This window comes from Rhipicephalus sanguineus, chromosome 1 (genome assembly GCF_013339695.2).
Source record: "Rhipicephalus sanguineus isolate Rsan-2018 chromosome 1, BIME_Rsan_1.4, whole genome shotgun sequence".
NCBI classification, from domain to species: domain Eukaryota; kingdom Metazoa; phylum Arthropoda; class Arachnida; order Ixodida; family Ixodidae; genus Rhipicephalus; species Rhipicephalus sanguineus.
In genome coordinates, this window is record NC_051176.1 from 338,603,091 (window position 1) to 338,630,382 (window position 27,292).

Consider the following 27,292-nt stretch of genomic DNA (forward strand, 5'->3'; position numbering starts at 1 on the left):
AAAGTTTATTAACATTTTTTTTCTAATTATGCATTTTAATGTCAGTATAGCTGTGGCAAAGTGTTTCCGCTTCGACGTGGAGTTGGTTTGCGAAGACGACGGGAGCCTTACTGTCACAGCGTTTTAAGCACGTCTAGGTCAGCTGGTATACCCCCCATGTAAGCGGGAATTGTTTCACTGTAGCGCCAATTTGTCCCCTGCTGCTTGGTAGGCCAAACTTACAAAACAAAAAAAAATCGCTGATGCTGCTATGGCAACGCTTTTGTTGATGCGCGAGGACGAAACGCCATGCCGCTACTCATCTGGCATGCGCTCGACGAACGCGCGACTACTTTGTACGCCGCAAGCGGTAACCAACACCGCTTGCATATTTTGTTTCAGATTGTGTTGGTGCTGCACGTGTTGCTTTCGGCGCTTTCGGTTGCTGAATTCTTCAACTCTCGGCACGTGCACAAAACATTTGTTTGGAAATTTTTCTGAGTTCAGTAAGCGCGAGCCAGCACGCCCTGACGCGTGGCGTTCTATTTCGGCAAGAAAAAGTCGTAGTTGAAAAATATGGTTTATTCGCTGCATTTATTAGCAACGCATCGAAAACGAAGACATTCAGCACAGGCCACAGTAGTAAAGAGCTATGCATCTCGTCTAGTAATTACAAAAGTTCGCATTCTCCAAAGATGAGGTGCTGATTCATGGGAGACGGAGCAGCCTTCTGGAAATAAGGACAAAATGACTAACATTTAAGGTCACATGTTGGACTATTGCTTAAACAAATGCCAGCACTTCTTCCGCAAAATGGCAAATCTAAATCAGACTGGTCAGCTCCTAGTGTATCTATTTACATGACTTCAACTGAAAATATTCCTCCAAAAGACGTTAACCAATGCTCGAAGTTTTAGTACTGTTGTACTTTCACGTAACATGTTAAGCATTGCCAGTTTCTAATTAGCTGGCTCGGAATATTTTGACCACCTGGGGTTCTTTAACGTGCACCTAAAATCTAAACACACAGGCCTCAAGCATTTTCGCCTCCATCGAAAGTGCGGCCGCCGCGGCCGGGGCTTGACCCCAAGAACTTTGTGTTAGAGTCCAGCACCATAACCACTAGACCGTGCACCGTGGCGGGCTCACACAGCAGCGCAGCACGCCTTGTGTCCTTTTCTCAGTTTTTCTGACATTTTGAGCACGTCGGCGCTCATAGACACCAAAAGTTTCACCTCCAAGGCATACTAGAAAAATTGTACGCGTGCGCAAAGTCAAAGCGGTAGGCGAAGACGAACAGAATGGCAGCAGACGAGATATGAGTGAAAGCACCGCCCGTCGGCGCAACTCGTCTAAATAAATAAAGAGCGACTAAATAAATATATAGGGTGTTAACAAAAGTAAATAGGCAAACACACATTTTGTTTCTACAGATAATTGCATCATTTTATTTATTGTTATGTAGTTTGACAATATAATACTACATATGCGAAGGTTGTTGTTGAATTAACTTTATTGTGCTCCAGAGAACACGCGGGGAATACCACGCGCCGCCCGGTTAGTCCCACGTAGGGACCATCCAGCTGAGTACAGAATTTTCGTTTCGCTACCAGCGTCACGGCGACGCCTTATTTCCAATACCGAAACTCGCCGAAGTGTCCAGGCGCTGTTTTAAGCATGAAATGCTTTTAGCTCCCGTTGTCGGCGGCATTCAAGTGATCATGAGACAAATGTAAGCGCGGTTATCCGGGCGCTTCGAACGAGACATCCGAGACAAGACAACACGTTATCCGGGCGCATCGAACGAGATAAGAATAGACAGATTACCTAGCGTTTGCGGCCGTATCGGCGGCAGACGCTAGGCAAAGCCCAAGATTTGTCTCGTGCAGTGACAGCGAACGCTGACGTCCGGACAAGTGCACAGTATAGTGCGATGTAGCTTGGTGGGGTGTGCCCTAGCGAACATGCACAAGATTGTGGCTAATACATTCTCCGACCGATCTGCTTTGCCGGTACACATTTAATGCTTACGTCTCCTCGATTACGGGAAAGCCAGCCATTACTTATTAAAATATTTGTATTTTCTAACAAAAATGCAGGCCTGTACACGTGCTAAGGGAGAAATCATTGTTCCTGCCGACCACTGCAGCGAATTTGAAATATATCAGTCCGAAAAATATCCATGAGTGAGTAAAATTTTGAGAACCCTTGTAAACAATGCAACGCATTCATGCAAGTTGTCAAATCATTTATCACGTATTCATTCTTGATTATCTAAGAGATGTAATGTACAGAAATTAGTCATGGCTTTCTACAGCTGAGTTACGGATTTGCAGACTTCGAATATTGTTTTCTTTATGAAGAACAAGCATTTAAAAAGTTACATCATCTCCCGCTAAAGGGGACCATGAGTCGATGCGAAGCCGGAGCACTTGCACGATCGCGTTCCGTTGGCGTTCGCTGGGCATGCTACCGACATCGGGCATGCTACCGACCTCGCGTCGGGGAACGCGAAGAGGAACGCCACGCGCGTCGTGTCTTCCCTCTAGCCTGGCTGTTAATTCTCGGAAGTGAGCGCGAAAAGACAAGGACGAAGGGAAGAAGACACACACACTGTCTGCACCGGTGATGCAGAAGCGGTCAATTTCGCCATAGGAGGTTTTCAACCCTGTCATGTTGTTGATTGTATTGCTCGTTTTTCATGTTATATGCTAGTGGTCACGTGTGCAAAAGAAGGTATATAAGTAGGCTTGGTGAATGAATATAAACGTTTTTTGTTGTCAGTAGCGCCAGTGCGTGTGTCTTCTTCCCTTCGTCCTTGTCTTTTCGCGCTCACTTCCAAGAACCATGACAGACCAACAAGCCCGCATCGCTACCCTTGTTAATTCTCACAGGGCAAGCGGGGAACGCGGTCGACAGGCGCGCGAGAGGGGGGAGCGTAGGAGAGGAGAGAGGGGTGAGGGGATGCGCATGCGCTGGCGCTCGTCGCGGCGTTGCGCAGGAGAGAATGAGACGCGCGAGAGGGGGGAGTGGAGAGGGGGAAATGGGTGGGGTAGCGGAGGGGGGAAGTGGAGTGGAGAGAGGGATAGGGGGAGTGGAGAGGTGTGTCGAGAGGGTTTGCGCATGAGCAGTAAGGGTGGTCACGCCGCACACCACCACCACCGGATTTAACTACGCCGTCAGATGCTTCGCATCTAAAAAATAATCCAAAGAGGAACGGAGACGGTGTCATAACAGCCGTTGTGCGAATTACAGGTCTTTGAAACGGCTGTATCAGGGGTGCCTCCGAGGTGAAGATTCCTTATGGGAAGCACGCGAAAGCTGTGTACTGGCTGCTTGATCGCAGCGAGAAGGTTCAACAACTGATAACTTCCGGTAGTGTGAAATGTAAAAGAACTCTCTTTTTGTTCTCACTGAGTAGTTCCAATATTCATGGTGTACGGCTCGCCAGTTTCGCCTTCTCTGTTTCAGTATGAGAAAAAAAAACTAAAATTTAACTAAAATTTAGAAATGAAATATGGTAAAAACGATGTATCCCCCCCCCCAAAAAAAAAGAACGATCGGTAACAATGTTTCCCTAACAGCTGGCAAAAAATGGAACGCGGTTTCCTGTCATCAAGGCGGAGAGCGAGTTTTAAACAGCCGCTGCACATGCATGACACAGGTGCATGATGTTCACGTTCTCATGATTTTGCTCCATTTACGATCATTCTGCGAATCCACAACGACGTCCGCATAATTTCGAACGCGAACTCCGAAGGCCCCAATTTCCTGCAGCGCCCAGACAGCGTTGGTATTTGTAAGTGCGCACTGACGAACCAGTAATATCAGCAGAATTGAGAAAGAAGGCAGTGTGAAGTAAAACGGAACTCGCCAAGTATATCTGCAGCCTGACGAACAAAAGTAAGGCAGATCACCTCTTGAAACTCCACTTTGGCCCCGATTGCCAAAGTTTTTATCTGCAATGTGAGCGCGTAGAATAAGCGACAAAGGACACCTATATATACATATAGTCCTCTCAGGTAGCACATAAATATAGTTTAGAAAAAAAAGAGCCTTTCGTGTTCTTTCTGCGTGCAGATACGCCAGTAAAGACGTGTTTAAATAAAAAAAAAGCCTGTATCAAAGCCTGAAAATTCCGCAGGTCCTGCTTTGTTATATTATATACCGCATCACTACATCAAATGTTAAACGCTTGATGTCGTGATGCCTAGAGAAAGCAAGGTAATAGTACCAAGCGCGTCTGCTCTTTCACAAGCGTGTGGTATGTGTGTTATATTGAACAGCACTGGTACAACATTGGAACTGCGAGCACAGCGTTCTCAGTATATCAGCGACTGTCGGCTGCAATTCACTTAGGCAACCGCTACATACACGCTGAGAATGACATACACATTGCACCTGAAGTATCGAGCGAGTGCAAATAAATATTAGTTCTTAATGTGAGAAACGTAAACATTACATTGAAAATGGTAAAAATCTCCCGGCGATCCGCTTTGTTCCTACCTGCATGCTAACAACAATGTCAAGTGAATAAGTCCCGCTAAAAACCTGGTGTTGTGGGACTTCAAGACGCCGTCTTCGCGTGCGACCGTCAATGTTTTTTGCTTGTACAGCTACAGAATGTGCCGCCTGAAGGATACTTCATTTAATGAAATTCACAGTCTCGCGACATGTCGTCTACGAAGGAATAAAGAGCAGCAAATATAGCACAGCAATTAACGTAGCCCTTTCAATTGAGTAATACCGGTGTTACACGGGTACATTTAATCGCGATCAGTGCCGATCCGGACAAAGCTCGATCCGGATGAGTTGCTGCTACAAGGCCACTTTTAATCGCGATCAGGACCGATCGGGATCAAGACGATCGCGATCCGCGCATGGCGATCTCACTCACATATCGCGATTTTGCTGACGTCTGCGCTCACTGGCTGAGCGTGTTGACAGCACAATAAACAAGAAAATCGAGCATAGTTCAACAAAAACACATTAAAAAACAGCTTTCTAAAAAAAAAGAGATTGTAAACTGTTTAAATTGAAACAATATCCAAATTTTGCGTATTTTGCGCGTTGGTATTGACCCCATGCGGTTATGAGAGAAGCAGACGATAAACCGACGACCATTGTCTCAGTGCGCACTTCAACTGCCGCACGGCTGGAGCAGTTGGAGCACCTCGAAACAAATTATTTATGAGTGTTGCCAGCTTTTCGACTACGTCGCAACGTACGCGTTTTTCGTTGTCGAATGAAGAGACCAGACAATTAGTTGACCGCTGGCAGGAGCGGCCGGTAGACTTTAGGCGCCAGAAACGAAACTCTGGCGTGTACAACGAGACTAGCGCTGTGCTGCGACTGCACGGCTACGAGCGGGCGCCACCAGAAATAAAAGTGAAGGTTAAGAATCTCACACAGCAGTACTGACAAGTGCAAGGAAAATTGTGTCGAATTATGGATTTCTGAAATTACGATTGTAGAGGCACGCAAAGTTTTTAATGCTCGCACGTTTCTTGAACGAATGCCCTTGCTAATAGAGGCCTATATAAAAATATCGTGCGCTGATTTTTTTTGTCAGTGACAGTGCAAATTTGAGTGTTAGAGTACGTGGATATATGCGCCCATTAATTTAGCTCAACAGGCGAATACATGGTGAAGTTCAAACGATATCCCGTTCCGATCAAACTTCCACCTATGGTGATGAACGACCAGGTTATCGGCCAGGGAAGCCGCTGTGCTAACGCGTTGGCGAAAATCAAGCGCCTCTTCAATTCTTCGGTTTCCGCTCTTGCAACTTCTATTTCGAGGCCGATATTGGCAGGTGCTATTAGAAGAGCAGCAAATGTGCGCTTTTCTGTAGCACTCACTTTGTCAGCGCAGCCAAAAATGTGCGGCACCTCGCGCAAAAAGCAGACAGAAAGCGCGACTGCCAGCGTTGGCAAGTGTCTACGATGCCTGATGTCGCGAGCACAAGTGCAACAGACGTAAAACTTTGCACAAGGCAGACGCTTGTAATGCTAAAAACTATGCAAAAAGAAAATCAGTTTCATAAACGATATGTAAATCGCGTTACATTACGAGTTTACGGCATTTACGAGTTTTGGGAACTCTAACGCCACCTGGTGCACTTCAACTGACCCGAGCTCGATCCGGATTAGCTTGAACCGTGTAGCAGCGGCCATAATGTTGATAGCGATTAGGAAAAACGATCCCTATCGCCCTGATCGCGATTAAAAGTGCCTGTGTGACACCGGTATTAGTTGTATGCAAGTACCTTAGAAAGACCTCATGGGGTGCAGTTTAACGAGGGTAATAGAGTGAAACCGTACCTTGATATTAAAATACATAAACAACAATTCGCACACTACCTTACAATTAAAGTTAAGCGGTATGAATTACAGAAACAAACGAAAATGCGATTCATTACTCGGAGGAAAGTGCGCTATACGGAACAAGAATTCGCAAAATATCGCTTTCAGACAAAAAGAATAAACTTTCTGAGTAAGAAAAAAATTAGTTTATTAATATTTTGAACTGCACATTTTGCTCACCACACTGAACCCTCATTATCTTTTGTTTTACGTGTTTTTTTATTGCTATGGCGGTTATATGGACACTCGATGCGCATATTTGCCGTCTTCGTCATTTTCCGTGTGAAGTACAAATCGATAACATCGCCCCGCGCGTCATATGTTCTATGTGCGAGTGAAAGCGTGCGAAGGCTGCCGACGGGTGCAGCCGAAGCAAAGATGAAACGCGCCGGCCAGCTCCGTCGCGTGAAGGAGCATGAAAATGTAGCGATAGGAGGGGGGGGGGGCTTTTTGTAAGCAACTAACTTTAGTGCTGCGGTGTTCTGTACTTGCTTAGGCACTACGCTGTACGGCAGCCGATGGTGTCTATCATTACTGGTACCATTTACAAAATTGACAGCTTAAGAATAAAATCGGTATATTTTATTGCATATTTTTTCTCGATATTCATAATAGAAGCTTTATAGGATGAAGAAGAACGAATTGACAGTAATGCAAAGCAAAGTTCGCAGCGCCAAACGCATGAGCGTACATATCCTCGCATGCTAACTCAGCCGAGAACACGAGCATGCGAGTTCCGTGTAGGCCGCTATGTACAGGCCATATTATTATAGTCGCCAATTTCACTGAAAGCTGAATATTAGCGTGAATTCGCTTGCGTGTTGCCGCATGTAGCCAGGAAGTATCATTGAATGGGCACCTAAATTACATGCTCGCCCGTCTGTCTCGTCAATTCGTTCCCTGTAAGCGTTTTCGATCAATCACGCTCTGAGTTCATTTCCCTGTCAATATAGCCGCAATTAGAGTTGCAGTGTGCAAGTCACTTGCTATATAATGTGTACGGCCTCTCGTGTTTAAGAAACGGAAACAAATGTTTCATTGCAGCTGAAAATGCCGAAAGTCGAGATTGCAAAGCGCGTCCAGGGGATGCAAGATAACGTGTGGTAAGTAGACGATTCTACAGTTGACCGCGGGGATTAAAACTCCAAAGGGGCTACACTTTTGTTGAACCTAGCCACGAATAGCAGCCGATCAGTAGTCAGTGCTTCAGTGAACGTGCCAGTCAAATACTATTGCACTACACGCAGCAGAGAATTTGCAATTTTGCTTCAAACACTGCTTGAAATCGCTTGATCTCCTCTCGGCAAACTGCGCAGTCGACGGTACCGAATATGTAAACAAAGGAGAGGAAGTGGTCATTGGCTGGTATCATAATCGGGAAAACATCCTTGGTAAATATTTGTCCCGTTGTTTTCGAGTTAAATAAATAAAACATATAAAACGTACATTGCTCCCTTCAGAAATACCGCAATAGCCAATCATTATAGTACTTCCGCTCTCGATCAACGGTCATCTGCCTATTCTTTTCTTTCGTTTTCGGCTACGTTCATGTGAGGCTGGGCGCGGCATACTACACCCGTGCTGTTTCAAACACTACGCGTGCCTGGGTCAGTCACTTCTCTCGTACTGAACCCAATACGACAGACCTTACCGTTGGATCATCCAGATTTTCACACAGCAATAGCGCTTGAAGTGGTGCGCTGTTACCATAGGCGTTCGCAGGTTTTTTTCTATTGGGGGATCAAGCTTCAGCACAGCCTCTCCCCCCGCCCCCCCCCCCCCCCCCAGTATTGGTCGCGTCCGAAAGAAAACAGGCTTCACCAAGGATGCAAAAGATGAAAATTAAGCGATGACGTGCTTGTCACAACAGTGTGCCTTTGGTCCTCGGCTTTCCGGGGATAAAGGTGGACAATAAAGAGTTCTTGGAAAGCAACATCAGGGGTCCTCAGCCACCAATGCCATGAAAAACTTTCCTGACCGTAACGCTACACTTTAAACAATGACGGTACAGGCGAGTATGATTCATCACCTGTATGGTGTTACTGCTACCTTAGAAATTGATCTGAGCCATGTCGAAACACTCGTTGAATTCTTCCCCTTTCAGCACAAAGCGCTGAGAAGCACCTAGTTCCGGGACCGAAGTCGGAAGGCTTTTGAGAAAGTTTCGCGATTTGCGGGCCAGCTTCGCTTATGATGAGTTCAGCATCCGAATCAGCGAAAATTGTATGTTGTCAACAAACACCTGCTATGACTTTTTTTCTTTTGAAATTTTCGCTCATTAACACGTTTTTGTGAATGCGGGCCCTGGACCTCTATTCACGAGAATTCCTTAGGAACTTGGCCAATTTGACAAATTCGCATCAACGTTTATCAATACACAGTTTTAGGATACGGGCTTCAAACGGTTTGGGGCCCCTAGAAGATAGCGTTGAAACCATCGCACATCTACGAAACGCAAATTGTCTTTGAGTTTTGCGTCCAGCGCACCATTTTTTTTTAGCGGAGAGTTTTCAACTTGCCTCAAAAGCTTTGCATCAAGTAACGAATATCGCTGCACCTATCGAAGCAGCTGCTCTAGGGCTAAACGGCTCCCAATTTCTGAGTAACTAGCAACGTTCTCAATTTAAAAAATTGGGGTCTAGGCTAATGCTTTCTACTGTCTCACACGTATGACAACGATTGACCAAAATATCGCCACTCTTTTGAAATTGGTTGTCGATTTGAGAGCTTGCCGGCCTAAAGTAGCTAGAGTACCTGGTCAAAGCTGGATTCTCAAACTCATGATAGCGAGTAAGGTACACTCACAGAAATGATGATGATTACTGGTGAATTTATTAGCGTTGAATTTTCTAAATGAAGTTTTTAGAGATTACCTGCGCAGGAGGCCAATTGGAGTTTTTGTTTTTGACTAATATTCAGCGTAGCTTGCTTTTTCCATCCGCAGTAGTGCAGGAAACAGACGAAGAGGTGGCAATCTCTACCTTCTGCGTGACCCAATGCCAGCAGGTGTAATGCTTCCTGGGGCCGGTACCAGTTGCTTCCCCTATTCTAAAGCAGTCTAATCTGTCCAGCCTCACGTTGTACGCATACGGTGATTGTAGGTAATGTAAAATAAATAAATAAATAAATAAATAAATAAATAAATAAATAAATAAATAAATAAATAAACGAACTGTTAGCCGAGGCCATCCAGCCAAAGACTAATAAACGCGAACAAAAACATTTTTCATTTCGGTTGTGACATTCTCTTGCGCTTATTGATAATTTTATTTCAGCATGCATTGCGAGCCACCATCTCTTGCTACAGAAAACTAAAAAAAAGCCCTGGTTTTTTATATGTGTGGAACCCGTAATCATATAGCGCTCCCTCTAGGAAAAGTTCTGACGGCAGCTGACACTGAAAGTTGTTTGCCAACCACACCGTCACATTGGAGTGTCTTTGCAAGGGCACGTCGATGCACTTAGTCTTCAAATGAGCCATCCATGTTGTGCTCTGAGTTATATCCTCATATCTCTAGAACTACATTTGCATAGACATATAACATCCCTACTAATGCCGACACCCTTACAGCGTATGATTTTACTTTGACTCGATTAAACCAGGACACAGTTCGCGGAGTTTTCGAAGGAGACTGGTGCTGTAAACCTGGCACATGGATTTCCCAATTTTCCACCACCGGATTTTATTGTCAAAGCACTAAAGTGTACTGAATCCAAAAGTCAGCTTCACCAATACACTCGTGGATTTGTGAGTATTAATTCGCTTACGCTCGGTATTCTCCGTTTTTATTTTAATATTGTATGAGTATGATCAGTAGTGGTAGCACACTGAACGTTTAACAGCATTGCCCGTAAGGCTGTGAATATTTTCGCAGTAAGCTCGACAGGTTGATACAAATTACAGTTACCTGTAACGAACCCTTCTTTGAAAACTGCAATTAGCCTGACCGCCTCTTGCACGCCGAAATACATGACTCGGAAAATTCATGACGGTGCTTCTAGAACTACTATTTTTCCAGTGTCCCAGCAGCGTATTTTGTTGTGAAATCACTCCGGTCGCCCGACAAACTCGCACGGCGACCTTCACCAATGCGCTCGTAAGTTTTTGAGCAGCAACGATTTTGCGTCACCGATCTGCTCTTAGTAGATTCGTTCTTTTTTAACCCTAATAACAACACTCTTGACAGAGGTGTAAAATATTTAGTGTGACAGCAGTGGTTACTAGTAGTAATATAGTATTAGCATTAGTAGCAGTTGCTGTGGTTGCTGGTGTAGTGGTGGTGATGGTAGTAATAGTATTTCGGGTTTAACGTCTCAAAACCACAATATGATTATGAGAGACGCTGTAGTGGAGGGCTCACGAAATTTTGACCACCTGGGGTTTTTTAACGTGCACCTAAATCTAAGTACACAGGACTCAAACACTTTCGCCTCCATCAAAAATGCAGCCGCCGCGGCGGAGATTCGATCCCGCGACCTTAGGTGGTAGTGGTGGTGGTGGTGGTAGTAGTAGTAGTAGTAGTAGTAGTAGTAGTAGTAGTAGTAGTAGTAGTAGTAGTAGTAGTAGTAGTTGTTGTTGTTGTTGTACTCTTTGTGGTACTTGCGCGAAAACAAACGGGGACGAAGAAAGGTGTACACACGGACAAGCGCAATCTAACAACCGATTTATTTTTGAAAAAATGTTTTCTTAAAAGCCCAACGTGATCTGCGCATTCCGCCAGAGATCACACATCATCCGCGCATATAACAATCACTCTAGACAGCAGTCTCCCAGATCATCGCGTCCACACGCACACGAAAAAAAAAAAAAACACGCTCATCAAAGGCACGTACACTGACCAACTGAAAAGAAAACGTCATTAAAGATACGCGGACAGCAGCGAAATCTCCTTATCTAATAAAGCAACCGATGGTGTGTGCTGTCCGGTGGAATGCGAGGATCACGTTGGGCTTTTAAGCAAACATTTTTTTCAAAAATAAATCAATTGTTAGATTGCGCTTGTCCGTGTGTACACCTTTCTTCGTCCCCGTTTGTTTTCGCGCAAGTACCACAATGAATTTGTTCCAACTAGGCCGGCTAGCAGTTTTGCTTTAGTAGTAGTAGTAGTAGTAGTAGTAGTAGTAGTAGTAGTAGTTGTTGTTGTTGTTGTTGTTGTTAATGTTGTTGTTATGGTAGGAGCAATAGTGATTGTGGCCCTTGTACTGCACCCACCTCCAGTGGTACGATGAATGCCTTGGCGCCCGAGTGGCTTTCGTTTTTTTTACCGTCCTTACCCGGACGCGACATCAGTAGTCAGGAACATGTACTGCGAGCATAACATTTATTTCGCTTTAACCAGAATTATGTGCGGTCTTTATTTAAAATAGCGCCCGATTTTTCCGCACGAATCTTGATACCATCAAGCTGATATAGTTTTAGCCGATTCATACTTGGATCCATGGACACCGATATGTAATTCAAACCAATAGCACTCTGATAAAACTGTAGCTTCCGTGTAGTAACTGATAATATTCTCTGCTTGTGAAAAACCTGGTGATGAGCGCCTTTTCTTTTTTGTCGATGCTCTGCATTAGGAAATTACTGCGTGTTCAAGTACACGCCACGACTTCCACTGGAAAAAATAATGCACATATTTCCAAAAATTATGCACCTCGAATACAAGCGTTTACAACGGATGTGTTGAAGCACAATAAATAGCATTAGAAGAACCGGCGAAGAACTTGTTGACTACAACTCTTAGTCATTAGTAATGCTTAATTAAGCCACTGTTGGATGTGACTAGGCAAGATGCGAATGCTTGTCGATAAAATGAGAATTGACACAAAGTATTCCGTAAAACTAAGTGCTAGGCACCGAACACGTCTTTCAAATTTCTGGATGCCTTCTTTGTTTTCGATTTCTATTATATCGCATTGATGTCAAGGTATTATCGATTATTCCATGCCTGTTTTCAAAATTCGTTCTAGATTGTCACCATATAAGGCATAAGAAGAGCTGCACATAAATTTCTTTCTTTTTTTTTTTTTTTGTTGGTGACACGCGGCAAGCCACGGCGGCTTCCAGATCTCCAAGGCCATGCATTACGACTGTTTGCTTGTAAAAATGTTTGCTCGGGTCCTATAGACGACCCAGCCTAAATCTTCGCATACACGAAACTAGCTCTTCCAGTACTGCAGTCACATAATGCATGTAGAATATTGACGTCTGCATGCGCGAAGCTTGTACGCGAGTGAAGTTCGAATAGCCTGAATTTAACTTAAGTTATACTTGTAAACATTGCTTCTTCATTGGTATGATGACACCTTTTATTGAACGCCCCGCCACGGTGGTCTAGTGGTTATGGCGCTCGGCTGCTGACCCGAAGGTCGCGGGATCGAATCCCGGCCGCGGCGGCTGCATTTTCGGTGGAGGCGAAAATGTCTGAGGCCCGTGTACTTAGATTTAGCTGCACGTTAAAGAACCCCAGGTGGTCGAAATTTCCGGAGTCCTCCACTACGGCGTCTCTCATAATCATATCTTGGTTTTGGGACGTTAAACCCCAGATATTATTATTATTATTATTACCTTTTATTGAACGGCGCTAGCGAAGCACCAGAAAGTACGCCGATGTGAAAAATGAATGGTGGCATCTTCCCCAAGATCCCTCACCTGCGCGCCGAATGTTTGTACGAATAGCGCTTGCACAGTCTTGATAGATTGTTTAGTAGAAAGTGTGAACTACAATGGATTCCACAGTTACCTATGGTGCAGCGTATAATATTGCGTGAACATACACTGCGCCTAAAATGTGTTAAGCAGTAGAAACGACATTGAAATGAATAAATTTTATATGCCGTCGAGTCGGCGTTTATACTATTGACCTTGGAAGTGAAATTCTCGAATGAGATCTTCGACCTTGAATGTCTCTAATAAGCCACGTTTGGTTTGCGCTTAACGAATGAAAATAAATTAGTTAAAGAGTACTTTACCACGTCTATGTAAGTAGCATTTTACCCTTCGTGGTAGCTTGTGCTAGCTTAGCAGGGAACGTGTCCCGATGTGAACTTCTAGGACGCGGATTCTCACTCCAGGCCATTTAGTGGCGCTAAATGAAACAACACCCATGTGCTTAGATTTAGGTGAGTGTTAAAGAACTATAGGCGATAAAATTATGCGGAGGTCCCCCGCAGCAGCGTCCTTCACAATCATCACGCGCTTTTCGAATCTCCAACACCAGGAAAAATTTCTATGGTACTTTTTTAGCTCCTCGTTTGTGCGAGTTAAAGGGCCTGCGATGAAACGGTATTCGATCGAAGGTGACAAAACAGCGTCAAAGTTTCTGTTACAGACTCACAGATTCGACGCGCACCTCCTCCCTTCTTTATTATGTTTCTTTCAGGGTCACCCTCGCCTCGTCGAAGCGCTTGCGAAGATGTATTCTCGCCTTACGCGACGCCACATCAATCCGCAAGAAGAAGTGCTCGTCACGGCAGGAGCCTACGAAGCACTGTTCACCGCCTTCCAGGGTCTTGTCAATCCCGGTGACGAGGTAGGGTCAGTGCAACAAAATAACTCCCTGATCCTTGGCCTCGGTTCCCTCTATTTCTAAAGATACGCTATTAGTGCGTTGCAATGAAAACTGGCAGTCTCCCCATGCTATGCATATGCCCGATATACATGTGAACATGGAGAAAATTCAGCTGCTGGAGCAGATGACGTACACTGCGAGACAAAATGGCGACAGGCTTGGCGCTGACTGTCAGTAACTGTTACATCTGCAAGTATCCAAATATATCTGTCAGAAATGGCGTATGCGTAACCGAAGAAAAGTTAGCAGACAACTCAGTCGCTGGATTTTGATTGTATGTATTGCTTTTATTTTGTACCTTTTTGAAGTACATGCTGCGGCGTCGTATTTTTTTGTTATTTACTTTATTTATTTATCTTCTATGTTCTCTGTTTTATTTATTTATGCTTCGTTCGTTCATTTTTGCTTTTCTTTGTTTACCTCATCTGCTTCGCTAGCTGTTCATTCCGGTGAGACACCGCACATCAAACGTTGTCACAGAATCTAGGCGGAACAGACTGAGGAATAAATTTTCTTCGAAAAAGGGCCGGAAACCGTCGCCCATTGTCATTGTAAGCGAAGAGCGCATAGTGCAGCATTTCTGATATCTCCCACACAACTGGTTCGTACGATCCGCGACGAAGTTCCGACGAAAGACATTGTAGAGCCGCCTTTGAGTCGCAGAATACTGCCCATCGATTAGCCGGTTGTTCCTCGATATATTCGACGGCACTTCGCAGGGCAAGAAGCTCCGAACCAGTCGATGTGCTCACCTTCTAGAACTTACTTCATTCAATTTCGTAACGAAATGACGCGCTTGAAGGCTTGTATGAGTTTCGGCGAGGCCATATAGCTAGTGTTTGCTGTTTCATTCCGTAAATCAGCAGAAAACAGAGTCGGTAACCAGAACATCTGTAGCAATGCAAGAGCAGAACCCAAAGAAGCCACATCTGGACTCGTTATCGCGAATTTAGGTTCATGGAGCTCTAACAGCGAGCAGAGAAAGAGCAAGAATAAGAATAGAAGAGAGGTAGGGAGGTTAACCAGGGCTGAGCCCGGTAGGCTACCCTGCACTGGGGGAGGGGGAGAGGGGGAAGGAAAGGTATAGAGGAGGAGAGAAAAGTCACTCTTCCAGCCGACGTAACGGTTCCGCGTTCGACATCAGAAACGATGAATCAGTCCAGTATCATTGAGAAAACGCAACAGCGCTTTCGCTGCCTTTCGGAACTGTGATGGGCAGCCCGATGGTCCCAATATTTTCTCGATTGTGAAAGCGCTTCCGTCCAGTTGATTTGAAGCAGTGCGGAGGTGAAGCCTCGCGTTTGCGTATGGCTGGCAGTAATACAAAAAGTGCTCAATAGTTTGTTCGACGGCACAGTCGTTGCACTCAGCGTTGTCGGCCATCTCGATCTTGAATGAGTAGGGGTTGGTGAATGCTACACCCAGACGCACACGGCCCAACACTGTATCTCCCTCCCGGGAAATACCATGTATAGCCGCAGTCGTAGAGATGGGTCGAGAGAATATAGTCGATGGTGTGTGAACTGTGATGTTTGTCACTTTTTGCAGTGTCATGTTCTGCGCCAGCTTACTTAGGTATCGAGCCGCGTCACTCCTGGATAACGATATAGAAACAAGGTTTGTCTCTACGTGTGCTTTTCTAGCAGCTTCATCGGCAAGGTCGTTGCCGGAGATACCGCAATGACTTGGTATCCACTTGGTGTCCTCTTTCAATCGCATAGTGCAGCATTTCTGATATCTCCCACACAACTGGTTCGTACGATCCGCGACGAAGTTCCGACGAAAGACATTGTAGAGCCGCCTTTGAGTCGCAGAATACTGCCCATCGATTAGCCGGTTGTTCCTCGATATATTCGACGGCACTTCGCAGGGCAAGAAGCTCCGAACCAGTCGATGTGCTCACCTGACGTGACAAAGTTTGTAAGTGAGGTTGATGTGTCGTGATGGGATGACGGTGGCTCCGGTGGAGCTCGTCTGGGTGGTAGAGCCATCCGCGAATACGTCAATTCTGTCAGCATAGAAAGTATGCAAACAGTCCAGAGCTACTTGCTTCAAGGCCAAGGTAGAAAAGTCTTTCTTGTTTCTGATTCCTGGGACAGAAAGAGAATTGATTGATCAGTCAGTGATGCTACAGAAACAAGCAGCGGCATGTATTCGTGTGAGAAGTGAGCCGTATTGTCGAAATATACGACGCTGTTTTTGCTCCAAAACACGTTTATTTGCATGGCAGAGATAACGCAATGAAAATTAAAAGTAATGAGCATTTTGCATCCCCTTGCGTTTCTTCTGTCGCGACTCCGTGAGCATCGTTTGCAGTTTGCCCAAGAGCTCCAGCGCAGCGTCCAAATTCTCATCTGCGGAGAAATGCTGCTGTATTGTTGTTTTGCATCTCTGGTAAATTTGATATAGTTTGGTTTTGCAACACATTGTTATCACTCTGGGCCGACTTCTGCGAGGAGCGATGAAAGCCAGGGGGCTCCCAGTTTGAATTAATCGTTGTGGATACCTAGACGTTCGAGTTATCAGGAGTTTTCCTTCATAGAAATACACAGGGCTGTGCCGGGACCAGGGCATCATTTCGAATTCACTGTAAGTTCGAATTAACCGCGTTTGATTTAACGAGCTTTTACTGTATTTGTTTTACCGTTGAAAATGCCCGATCTAGTACGCATTAGTTTGCGAAAGCTACTTTCGAAACGAACATTCTCTTACTGTGACCTATTTGCCGTTGGTTTTCGGTGATCGGCGACGAACGCTTCCCGCAACACTTTTGCACGACAGCACGCGCCCATTGCCTTGGCGCCTGTGGGAAATAGTAGAAATGCGAATAGCGACAAGAAAAAAAAAAAAACACCGGACCTGAAACCGCGTGGAAGAGCCAATGAACGCTACTAGCTACAAAAGAAATGCAATAGTGGACGCCGAGCAACCATGGCTGTTTCTCTATTTATTTATTTTTCTTCTTTGAAACATAAACAATTAGAAATCACAGCTTCTTCCCGTTAGCGCCAAGTAGGCCATACTCACGCTCTCGGAATCCAGTTCGCACGTTTCTGCCGCTTCGATTATTTTACTAGTCACTTTGCTGAAGGAGTGGCTAAGCACGACTGTATTCTCGAAACGCATTGTACTTGCTGCGTAGAGCTCGCAACACCTCAGTGGCACTATTTAACCTATCCTGTGAAAGGCTAACGAGCGTTACCAATACAACATTTTACTCCATATCCAATTCCAATAAACTCCGGCTCTGACGTTAAAGCTTTCACACCGGAGACCCTTGATTCACGCGCATACATAGAAGCCTCCAATATCGACTCGAGCTATCAAAACCTAGGCAGCGTCTGCGTAGCCGAAGCTTCCATATATACACTCGCACTGAGCCGCACACCGTTTACCACGTCTTTTCCTACAGGTGATCATCATCGAGCCCTTCTTCGAATGTTACGAGCCCATGACGCTGATGGCCGGAGGAGTTCCCGTCTTCATTCCACTTCGTCCCGTAAGGAAGAGCGAAAATTTTACTCATGTAAGAATATTCTAGCCCTGTCATTCAAGCACCGTAGCAGGATTATCCCTTTTTTATTTTCAAATACTGGCACTGTTTCACGTTGGAACAAGGCACACATGAAAAGAAATGGCAGCGTTCTAGCAATTGATAATTACCAAAAAGTGTTCAGTTTCTACGTAGTATATATATATATATATATATATATATATATATATATATATATATATATATATATATATATATATATATATATATATATATATATATATATATATATATATACGGTATAGGCAGTCACGTGACACGTCAAAATCGTACCGTCGACATTAGAAAGACAAATTCAGATTCACATTCTTTTATTTCCACATTTATCATCACAACAAATGCTAGGACAGGAGCCAAAGCCTCTATTATAGCTGCTTGACAAAGGCCCCTGCCCCTACAGAATTTGGCAGCAGAGAGTGAACTGTTTTCACACATCAATTCATAAAAAAACTGCAGTGCATGCATATACAAATTATCCCTTGAAAAACGTTACAAATAGAATACTGACAAGCATTTTACAAATATACAGCATTAATAACATTTCTTGTTTTTAGCATACACACCAAGACACACTTCCCATTTCTTGCGAAGAGTACACAACTTTTCAGAACAAATTCGCAAACACTGCATGTAACATGGTGAAACTATACATATTTCTAGGCACATAAGAGTACGTAAAACGACTTTCACATACAACAACAATGAAAGATGTACCATATCTAAGGAACACGCATTATAATTCTGTTCTTCGCAGTACACCCATGCTGGGAAATGCTGTAACACCATATTAGATCTTCATAAAACGCTGCAGCAAATATGAATGCGTGCGGTAAACGGCAAACGATAATTAAGAGTGGCAGCGTAAATGCCACCGTAATAGAGTAAAAACCGAATAAGCTTCACATGTTGTCGCCTTCGAAAATTCCAATGTACACGATTACCTCTCTTAGGTGTATGCCTAACGTTGCGCAAGCAACCAATAATCATAAGGTTGTTATAGTGTGGACTTCCCTTCATCACCACCGTATACACATTTTCATAAGTACCGATGGTGACATGGGTGGCTGTTCGGTCACTTCGGTATAGCATAGTTACTATGCATAATAAAATTTGCTACTGTACGGAGGATTATCGTGTCAATGGACCCAACCAAGCATTACACTAAATTATTAGGGCGTTCTGACACCTACATGTGTTTTTCTATAAGTTTTAAAGGTTTACAACCTCAAGCGACTCGTCCGGCCAGCCAAGTCGTTTGATGTCATTGTTGTGGTCACTCCTGCGTCATCTCATTTATACAGGGTAGATTATTTAGACAATGCGCATTTTTTAAATCAAAATTCTATGACAGCCAGGCAGAATTTCGTCTTCCCACACGAAATTAACGTCGAGGCGGAAATATAGGATGATTCTTTCTGAACTGACCTATTTCATTTTCTTACAAAGCATCCGATTTTAGTGCGGTTTGGCCAAAATATTCAGGAACGATGAAAACTTAATGGCTCGTCTTGTTTTCTGATGTGCAACGCCGAATGAAAGAATAAATATCAAACAGTGAAAATCGCGATATGCTATGCAGTAAAAGCTCGCTAATTCGACCCTTGTGAATACGGAAAATCGGATAATTCGGACATGTTCTCTGGTCCCGACCAGCATGTACATTGTTCAGTGACATCAAACTCTCGTTAATTCGGTTATATTTGGCAGCAACCCGGTTAATTTGGGCGATCCTTAGAGCGCGCCGAGCGCGAAGCGCTGAAAATGTGCGGTGCAAAAACATCGAGAACGACGTTTGCGGAGAACCGAAAGGAGGCTGCGCAGTTCGCATCGCCATTGTCATCAGTGCGAACCGTACAGTAACGACAAGGTAGCCAGAACGCTTCATGTCTATTTGCGTTTACCACCGCGTCAGACACTGCGTTGGCCGCGGGCGTTCAAAAAGGCGTGGTAGCCATCCAAAGTCACGTTCTTGGCGACCAATTTTTCGGCGGCTGCGGCAGATGTTCTTACTCGGCGTACGTCAACTGCGTGGGCGCTATGATCACATCGACAGAAACTGCAGTATCGTCTGCAGCGGTTGCGAGAAGCAATAGTTTCGTTTTCACCGCGTGCCTTCAGAAATGGGTAGGCACCATCCATGATTGCGCCAGGTTCCTTCCGCAGCGCATGCGGCGCTTAGTTTCGTTTCGACTCTGTGGGCACAGGTGGCGCATGTGCCTTCACGACTGCGTCAAAGCTTTGCTTTGCTAGCGCCCACGGTTTCGTCCACAGAGGATGCGCCTCTCAATAGCTTAATTCGTTTGGACTTGCTGCAATGCGCGCACAATGGCACAAAACTAAAACATAGCGCGAAATTCCGCCGCGGTCCGCATACAGGCAAAGAACATCCCTGCTAGCTCGCTCGCTACATCGCGGTGGACGACCGATCAATTTCCGGGCATTTTACCGGTGAAAAAAGTACCGTCAAGTGCGGGTGGTGGTATTGATGGCGGCGGTACGTATAAATGGAGGGGCGCAGAGCACGTTTCGGGCTATTTAAGACAAAGGGGTCTTGTGTTGCAGTCGTATAGTTAAAGAATTCCCAGGACGACGAAAAGTGTGCCTTTTACATTGTTCTTATGCAAATGAGTACATGATTTGTGTATTCATCAAGGAAACGAAAGTGTTTAGGTGTAACAGTTCATTTATAGCTTTCTTGATAATTTGGATAATTCAGAATTCCGTTAATTCGGACATTGCTCCCCGCCTGTGAAATTCGAATTAACGAGCTTTTCCTGCATAAGCAAGGATGGCTAGTCTGGCGCAGCGATCGCGTCAGCCAGCAACGGCGGAAGTTGGCGATGCCAGGTTCATCATGTTACTCGAGTGGAGCTAGAGTGACCTAGAATAGGGGGAGTGTCCAAAGCGCCGCGCTAATAGATGGTAAAAGCGAGGGCCTTTTGCGGTGAACTACCGCGCCGCGGCGCTGCCGTGCCGGACCCGTGGACTTTCTCCGCGGCGGAAGCCGCGTCAAAGCGGCGAGCGTCTGCTACGCGCCTGATATTTTGGCCGCTATTAGCCAAAATTGAGGTATTTGGGGCAATATTTAATACTGCGTCAGCGCAACATAATACTTCAGCGACTCATCGCACAGAGAACGTGTTTGTGCGTTGTGAAACGGGAATTTTGTACATTTCCTTTCAGCTGGTTTGTCACTGCAATGGTCCGCACTTACGCGGCTGTTTGAGGAGCGCATTCTGCACGCATTTCAACGTGAGAGAAGGTGGTTGATTTACTTTCGTGTGGAACGACGAACATAAACGCGCTGCAGATGAGAATAAGCTGGAGATCGCGAAGATAACCAGGAGAACGTAGCAGATATGCACGTAGTAAAGGGCCACCTCATGCTAACGCGTTTGCACCCTTCATCCTTTCTTTTTAAATGCGAAGCTTTTCTTAGCGATCTTCTGCGACTTTGAGCGTATCTATCTATCTATCTAGCCGCCTACGACTTTGTGCTCTCCCGCTCGTTTCGTTAATCGAATGTGCACCAAAATTGGTATGGCATAACATGACTGTATGACAAACATGAATGACGAGTCATAACATGAAAATCATGACATGCATGTCATGAACGACATGATATACATGCCACGGTCTTGCTGCTATTACGGCCGTTTCGTTAACTTGATATAAACCAAAATTGATACGGCGTGACAAGAGTGTATGACGAACATAACTGACAGGTCCTAAGTGCAAATCATGACACGCATGTCATTTTTTTGCATGAAGGGTATTCATGTACAATATATTATGTGTATATTTCATTTTCCTGTTCTTTTTTTTCGTCCGTTACCACCTTCTTACGCTGTAGCACGTGTAGGGTGGCCAGGACACCCTCAAGCTGAGTGTATCAGCTTTTTTCCCCTGGTCTCCCACAACATTGTGTTGTAAATAAATAAATAAATGTGCAGCATGATACACATGCCAAGCTCATGGTGCGCTCGCGGCCGTTTGGCTAGCTTGATATATCCCAACATTGGTACTGCGCGACCTTACTGTGTAATGAACATAAATAACTTGAGTTAACATGAAAATCGTGACACGCATGTCATGTACAGCATGACTTACGTGCCACGCTCATGGTGCGCTGGCGGCCGTTTCGCTAGCTTGATATATACCAAAATTGGTATCTTGCGACATGACTGTATGACGAACATAAATAACACGAGTTAACATGAAAACCATGACACGCATGTCATGTACACCATGACTTATGTGCCACGCTCATGGTGCATTGGCCGCCGTTTTGCTGGCTTGATCTACCCCGAAACTGGTATTGCGTGACGTTACTGTGTAACGAACATAAATACCACGAGTTAACATGAAAATCATGACACGCATGTCATGTACAGCATGACATACGTGCCACGCTCATGGTGCGCTGGTGACCGTTTCGCTAGCTTGATCTATCCCGAAATTGGTATTGTGCGACGTGACTGTGTCACGAACATAAATAACACGAGTTAAGATGAAAATCATGACACGCATGTCATGTACAGCATGACTTACGTGCCGCGCCCATGGTGCGCTGGCGGCCGTTTCGCTAGCTTGGTCTACCCCGAAATTGGTATTGCGCGACGTGACTGTGTCACGAACATAAATAACACGAGTTAAGATGAAAATCATGACAAGCATGTCATGTACAGCATGACTTACGTGCCGCGCTCATGGTGCATTGGCCGCCGTTTTGCTGGCTTGATCTACCCCGAAACTGGTATTGCGTGACGTTACTGTGTAACGAACATAAATACCACGAGTTAACATGAAAATCATGACACGCATGTCATGTACAGCATGACATACGTGCCACGCTCATGGTGCGCTGGTGACCGTTTCGCTAGCTTGATCTATCCCGAAATTGGTATTGTGCGACGTGACTGTGTCACGAACATAAATAACACGAGTTAAGATGAAAATCATGACACGCATGTCATGTACAGCATGACTTACGTGCCGCGCCCATGGTGCGCTGGCGGCCGTTCGCTAGCTTGGTCTACCCCGAAATTGGTATTGCGCGACGTGACTGTGTCACGAACATAAATAACACGAGTTAAGATGAAAATCATGACAAGCATGTCATGTACAGCATGACTTTCGTGCCGCGCTCATGGTGCGCTGGCGGCCGTTTCGCTAGCTTGATCTATCCCGAAATTGGTATTGTGCGACGTGACTGTGTCACGAACATAAATAACACGAGTTAAGATGAAAATCATGACACGCATGTCATGTACAGCATGACATACGTGCCACGCTCATGGTGCGCTGGTGACCGTTTCGCTAGCTTGATCTATCCCGAAATTGGTATTGTGCGACGTGACTGTGTCACGAACATAAATAACACGAGTTAACATGAAAATCATGACACGCATGTCATGTACAGCATGACTTACGTGCCACGCCCATGGTGCGCTGGCGGCCGTTTCGCTAGCTTGGTCTACCCCGAAATTGGTATTGCGCGACGTGACTGTGTCACGAACATAAATAACACGAGTTAAGATGAAAATCATGACAAGCATGTCATGTACAGCATGACTTACGTGCCGCGCTCATGGTGCGCTGGCGGCCGTTTCGCTAGCTTGATCTACCCTGAAATTGGTATTGCGCGACGTAACTGTGTGACCAACATAAATAACACGAGTGAACATGAAAATCGTGATACGCATGTCATGTACAGCATGACTTACGTGCCACGCTCATGGTGCGCTGGCGGCCGTTTCGCTAGCTTGGTCTACCGCGAAAGTGGTATTGCGTGACCTGACTGTGTGACGAACATAAATAACACGATTTAACATGAAAATAATGACAAGCATGTCATGTACAGCATGACTTACGTGCCATGGTGCGCTGGCGGCCGTTTCGCTAGCTTGATCTATCCCGAAATTGGTATTGCGCGACGTGACTGTGTGACCAATATAAAGAACACGAGTGAACATGAAAATCATGACACGCATGTCATGTACAGCATGACTTACGTGCCACGCTCATGGTGCGCTGGTGACCGTTTCGCTAGCTTGATCTATCCCGAAATTGGTATTGTGCGACGTAACTGTGTGACGAACATAAATATCATGAGTGGCACGCATTTTTCTCAATGACAGACAATGCGATCTATGCAGCTCTTATGCAGCTCTTTGCTGGCTGCTTCGCATTACATCGATTCCCACAATGCGTCGGATCTGGCGGCTTTTTTTTTCTTTTCTTTTTTCGTGCTTTCGACTTGTTTTACAAGGCTGCCTCCCACGCTCTGCTGTTTCAAGCGCTTTCATCTGAAGCCGAATGTGTCCGTCGGCGTGGCCGCGGTACCAAAGTAATGAATTACTCACATAACTCTCGCGTCTCATTCACTTGGTATATACGAAAATTGGCATGGAGGAGCACGAATGTATCTCTAACATGACCGATAGGTCTTGACATCACTAAATGGACATGCTTGCCATTTGCGTAACGACTAACAATAATAATATGGCGTGGCGCGCAAACCCGCTTTTTTTTTTTGTCAGAAATAATTCTGACGATGTGTGTTCTGACGATTTGTCTCCGTCAGGTGATAAAATGTGGTGGTCACCAATATCGATGTTAACATGTAAGACTTACCGATACATTTTGAAGAACTGACCGCATAGGTAAAGTGTATGCGAAAAAGTACATTAAAAAAGAAACTCACACGCTCCCTTGTGCATTCGCCTGAGACGACTTGAAAACGAAAGCCATCTTATTTGTCGTCAGTCGATGCATTGATCCTCCCCTCTCCGAAAGCTTTCTGCACAAAACGGGATTTCGGACTGCCCACAGGGTAGAAGGCATTCATGCTTTCTGCACCTAACCTGGTTTTACATTGCCTCCGTGACTCGTCCCAAATCACGGAGGCAATGCAAAGCGACCATATCATGTAATGGCGTCATCATATGACGTCACAAATTTGGTCGATCTATGACGTCATGGTGACGTCATCACGTGATGATTTTGTGCATCACTCGTGTTGGTGGCGCGGGACGTCGATGGCCAGTTTTCGTGTTTGATGAGACATCTAAGGCTTTCAACTGCCTTTAAAAAGCAAGACAAACCAAAGTAAATGAAACGATAACAGTGCAACATCGTGTATGCCTCATTTCATGTTACGAGCGATCACCCGAAAACAAACGTGATTCTCAGTTCAGAGCAGCTGATTACACGCGTCTGCGGGACAAAAGAGGCTTGCTTTACCCGTCTGGTCCTCTCTTTATATTTATTGAAGAGATGACCAGACACGCTGTTTCAGTACTCCGGAGCTTCAGCACGAAAGCGTGGTAGACGCTATATAGAGCTGATTAGGAAAAAGCGGGAAATTGCGGTCGGGTGCCTTGATGACGCGTACTCAATTGCCGCGAAAACATTTGTAAAGTCTCTGAACCGCGCGAACGCAAACGCCGCGAACCATGAAAATATCTGAAGTTGAGAATGAGTTGTTTGAAACTGTTTTCATTTGAAGGCTTGAAGCAATGCACGTAGCTCGCGCAAATGCTTCATACTGACGTTCAGCGATCCCTGTGGATAGAAACAAGTCCGACGCATGAGCGACCACAGCTCGCTCCGAAAGTGTGTGTGTGTGTGTGTGTGTGTGTGTGTGTGTGTGTGTGTGTGTGTGTGTGTGTGTGTGTGTGTGTGTGTGTGTGTGTGTGTGTGTGTGTGTGTGTGTGTGTGTGTGTGTGTGTGTGTGTGTGTGTGTGTGTGTGTGTGTGTTAGTGCACACCGCTTTACTCGACAATTTGTTAGCCTCCACTAGCACTTTATTATGGACAGAGGGCACCGGGAACACGTAAGGTAAACAAAAGAAAGAGTAGCGGTGTGCATATGGCTAGCAAACCACTGGCGACCATGAGTAAAAAGTTCGTAGTGTGAAGCAGTCACTGCGCGTAAGTATTTCAGCTGACTGCGCGTGCAATTTACTTTTTTTATTACTCTTAATTCTTGCATGCGTGATGCTATTGCCCGATTGCTCGTGCAAATAAGTTTTTTTTTTTTTCGTTCTTTGCTTGTGCGTGTCCGTTTTGCGCGTTTTTTTATCACGCACCAACGTTCTCGAACTCTGTGACCTGAACTAGGCCACGCTGATGCCGCTTGACGCATGTTTTCTTGCATTCTGTTGTTGCCCCAGCACTAACACAACGCTTAAAGATGAATAAGCTGCATTCCGCACCGCATTATAAAAGTTAAGTCGACTGCAAGCGCCCTGTGTGGAAACTCGGTTCAAAGAACTACAGCGCGTAGCAGACGCCCCTCGCTTTCCGCGCGCTTCCCGAGCGCGGAAAGCCCACGGGTCCGGCGCAGCAGCGGCGCGGCGCAGGAGTTCACCGCAAAAGGCCCACGCGGGAGCCGGCGCTTTGGACACTCTAGTGGGGTAAGCGCTCGGAACGGCCGCAGCACCAATGCACAGAAAGTGAAGCCAAAAGAGAGTAATGCCGGTTATGGCGCTGCTGTCGGTAGCCCGCAGTGTGTCGATGTGGTAGCCTGCAATGAGCTACGAGTAAGAGTTGCGCGCGGCTCCCTCGAAGTGGTGCGCAGGTAGAATACCCGCTTGTCACTTAAAAGACCCGGGTATTTATTTGTAGTGTCACTGGCTACAGCTGCATTAGTTTTCTTTTTTAACACGAAAGTGTTTTATGCCGGGGTCCACCAAGTACATCCGTCACGGATATGACGTTGATAAAATGGACGCTAACGGGTGAGAAAGAAAAAAACCAAGAAAAAGATACCCCGCTGGGAATCGAACCCACGGCGTTGCGGCCGCGACGGCAAGCGTCCGACGCCCTACCGAGTAAGCTAACTCGGGAGACGCCAGACATGGCGCGAACGCGCCTTGTATCTTTCACACATTCTCTTTCGCGGCGGGCGGAGCGGGGCGGTGCCGCCGTCTGTGAGATGTGAAAAGAAGTAATGCTTCACGATCGACACTTACTAGCGCTTACTCCGAGATTGCACGCGGTATCAGAGGTCATGGTTAAAGCGTCTCGGTACCAGAGAGGTAGACTGGCCGCGCTGGCGTCGCCGAGGCACACTTGACGCAGTTACGTTCTTTGCCTTTGGCTTCGTGTTAGCGTGCGTCGGCTCATCGGAGTAGTGCAGCTTCCACGTGCACAAACGGGATTTCTCCGCGGCCGACTGCTTTAATTGCGAGAGCACCGACTAACAAAACTGCTGCAATATGCGTTGCAGAAAGGACGCGATTTCGACGGGCGAATGTCGTGCCTTGGTGGAGCGAGAGTCGCGCCTGCGAGACAGAGGCCAGCGGGACGCACGCGTTTGCGGCTCAGGCTACGAACCTCTACCTCCCGTGTTGCTGAAGCGCAGTGTGTGTTATGTATGCATGAGCACAGGCGTCGGTTACCCATTGCTAGAAGGCGCACACCGTGCCGTTTCTCTCCTTAATTGACGACGTTTTGAAGAAGTGCATACCGGGTACCAGTGTTGATTATGAGCTTGTTGATATCATCCTTACGCGGGATTCACGATTCGCTGTGTCCAAATATATGTTCACACCGTCAGCTACCACAACGGTTTAATCATGATCATGGGCGTTAGTCGTTGCGATAGAGACATGCTGTCAACATGGGTGCATCCACGTCAAACGGTGCTATAGTTACCAAACACGAATAGAGATTGTACAAGATCTCATATATCACTACACAATAAGCACTGTTTCTGTGAAGACACGTTTGACTTTCGTGTTATACCGATTCCTATGACGGAGGGATCAGCCATGTTTTTTTCTTTAAGGGACACTAAAGGCAAATATGAAGTCGAAGTTG

General features: G+C 45.6%; 1 protein-coding gene across 1 annotated transcript in view; it reads left to right on the top strand.

Moving 5' to 3' along the window:
• Nucleotides 1-7,394: 7,394 nt before the first annotated feature.
• LOC119388916 (kynurenine aminotransferase-like) overlaps nucleotides 7,395-27,292 on the top strand; it is a 43,952-nt gene continuing 24,054 nt past the window's right edge. Inside the window, exons 1-4 of the mRNA XM_037656275.2 lie at nucleotides 7,395-7,447; nucleotides 9,948-10,092; nucleotides 13,724-13,873; nucleotides 17,325-17,411. Coding sequence (XP_037512203.1) covers nucleotides 7,395-7,447; nucleotides 9,948-10,092; nucleotides 13,724-13,873; nucleotides 17,325-17,411 — 435 coding nt within the window. The remainder of the gene's footprint in view (nucleotides 7,448-9,947; nucleotides 10,093-13,723; nucleotides 13,874-17,324; nucleotides 17,412-27,292) is intronic.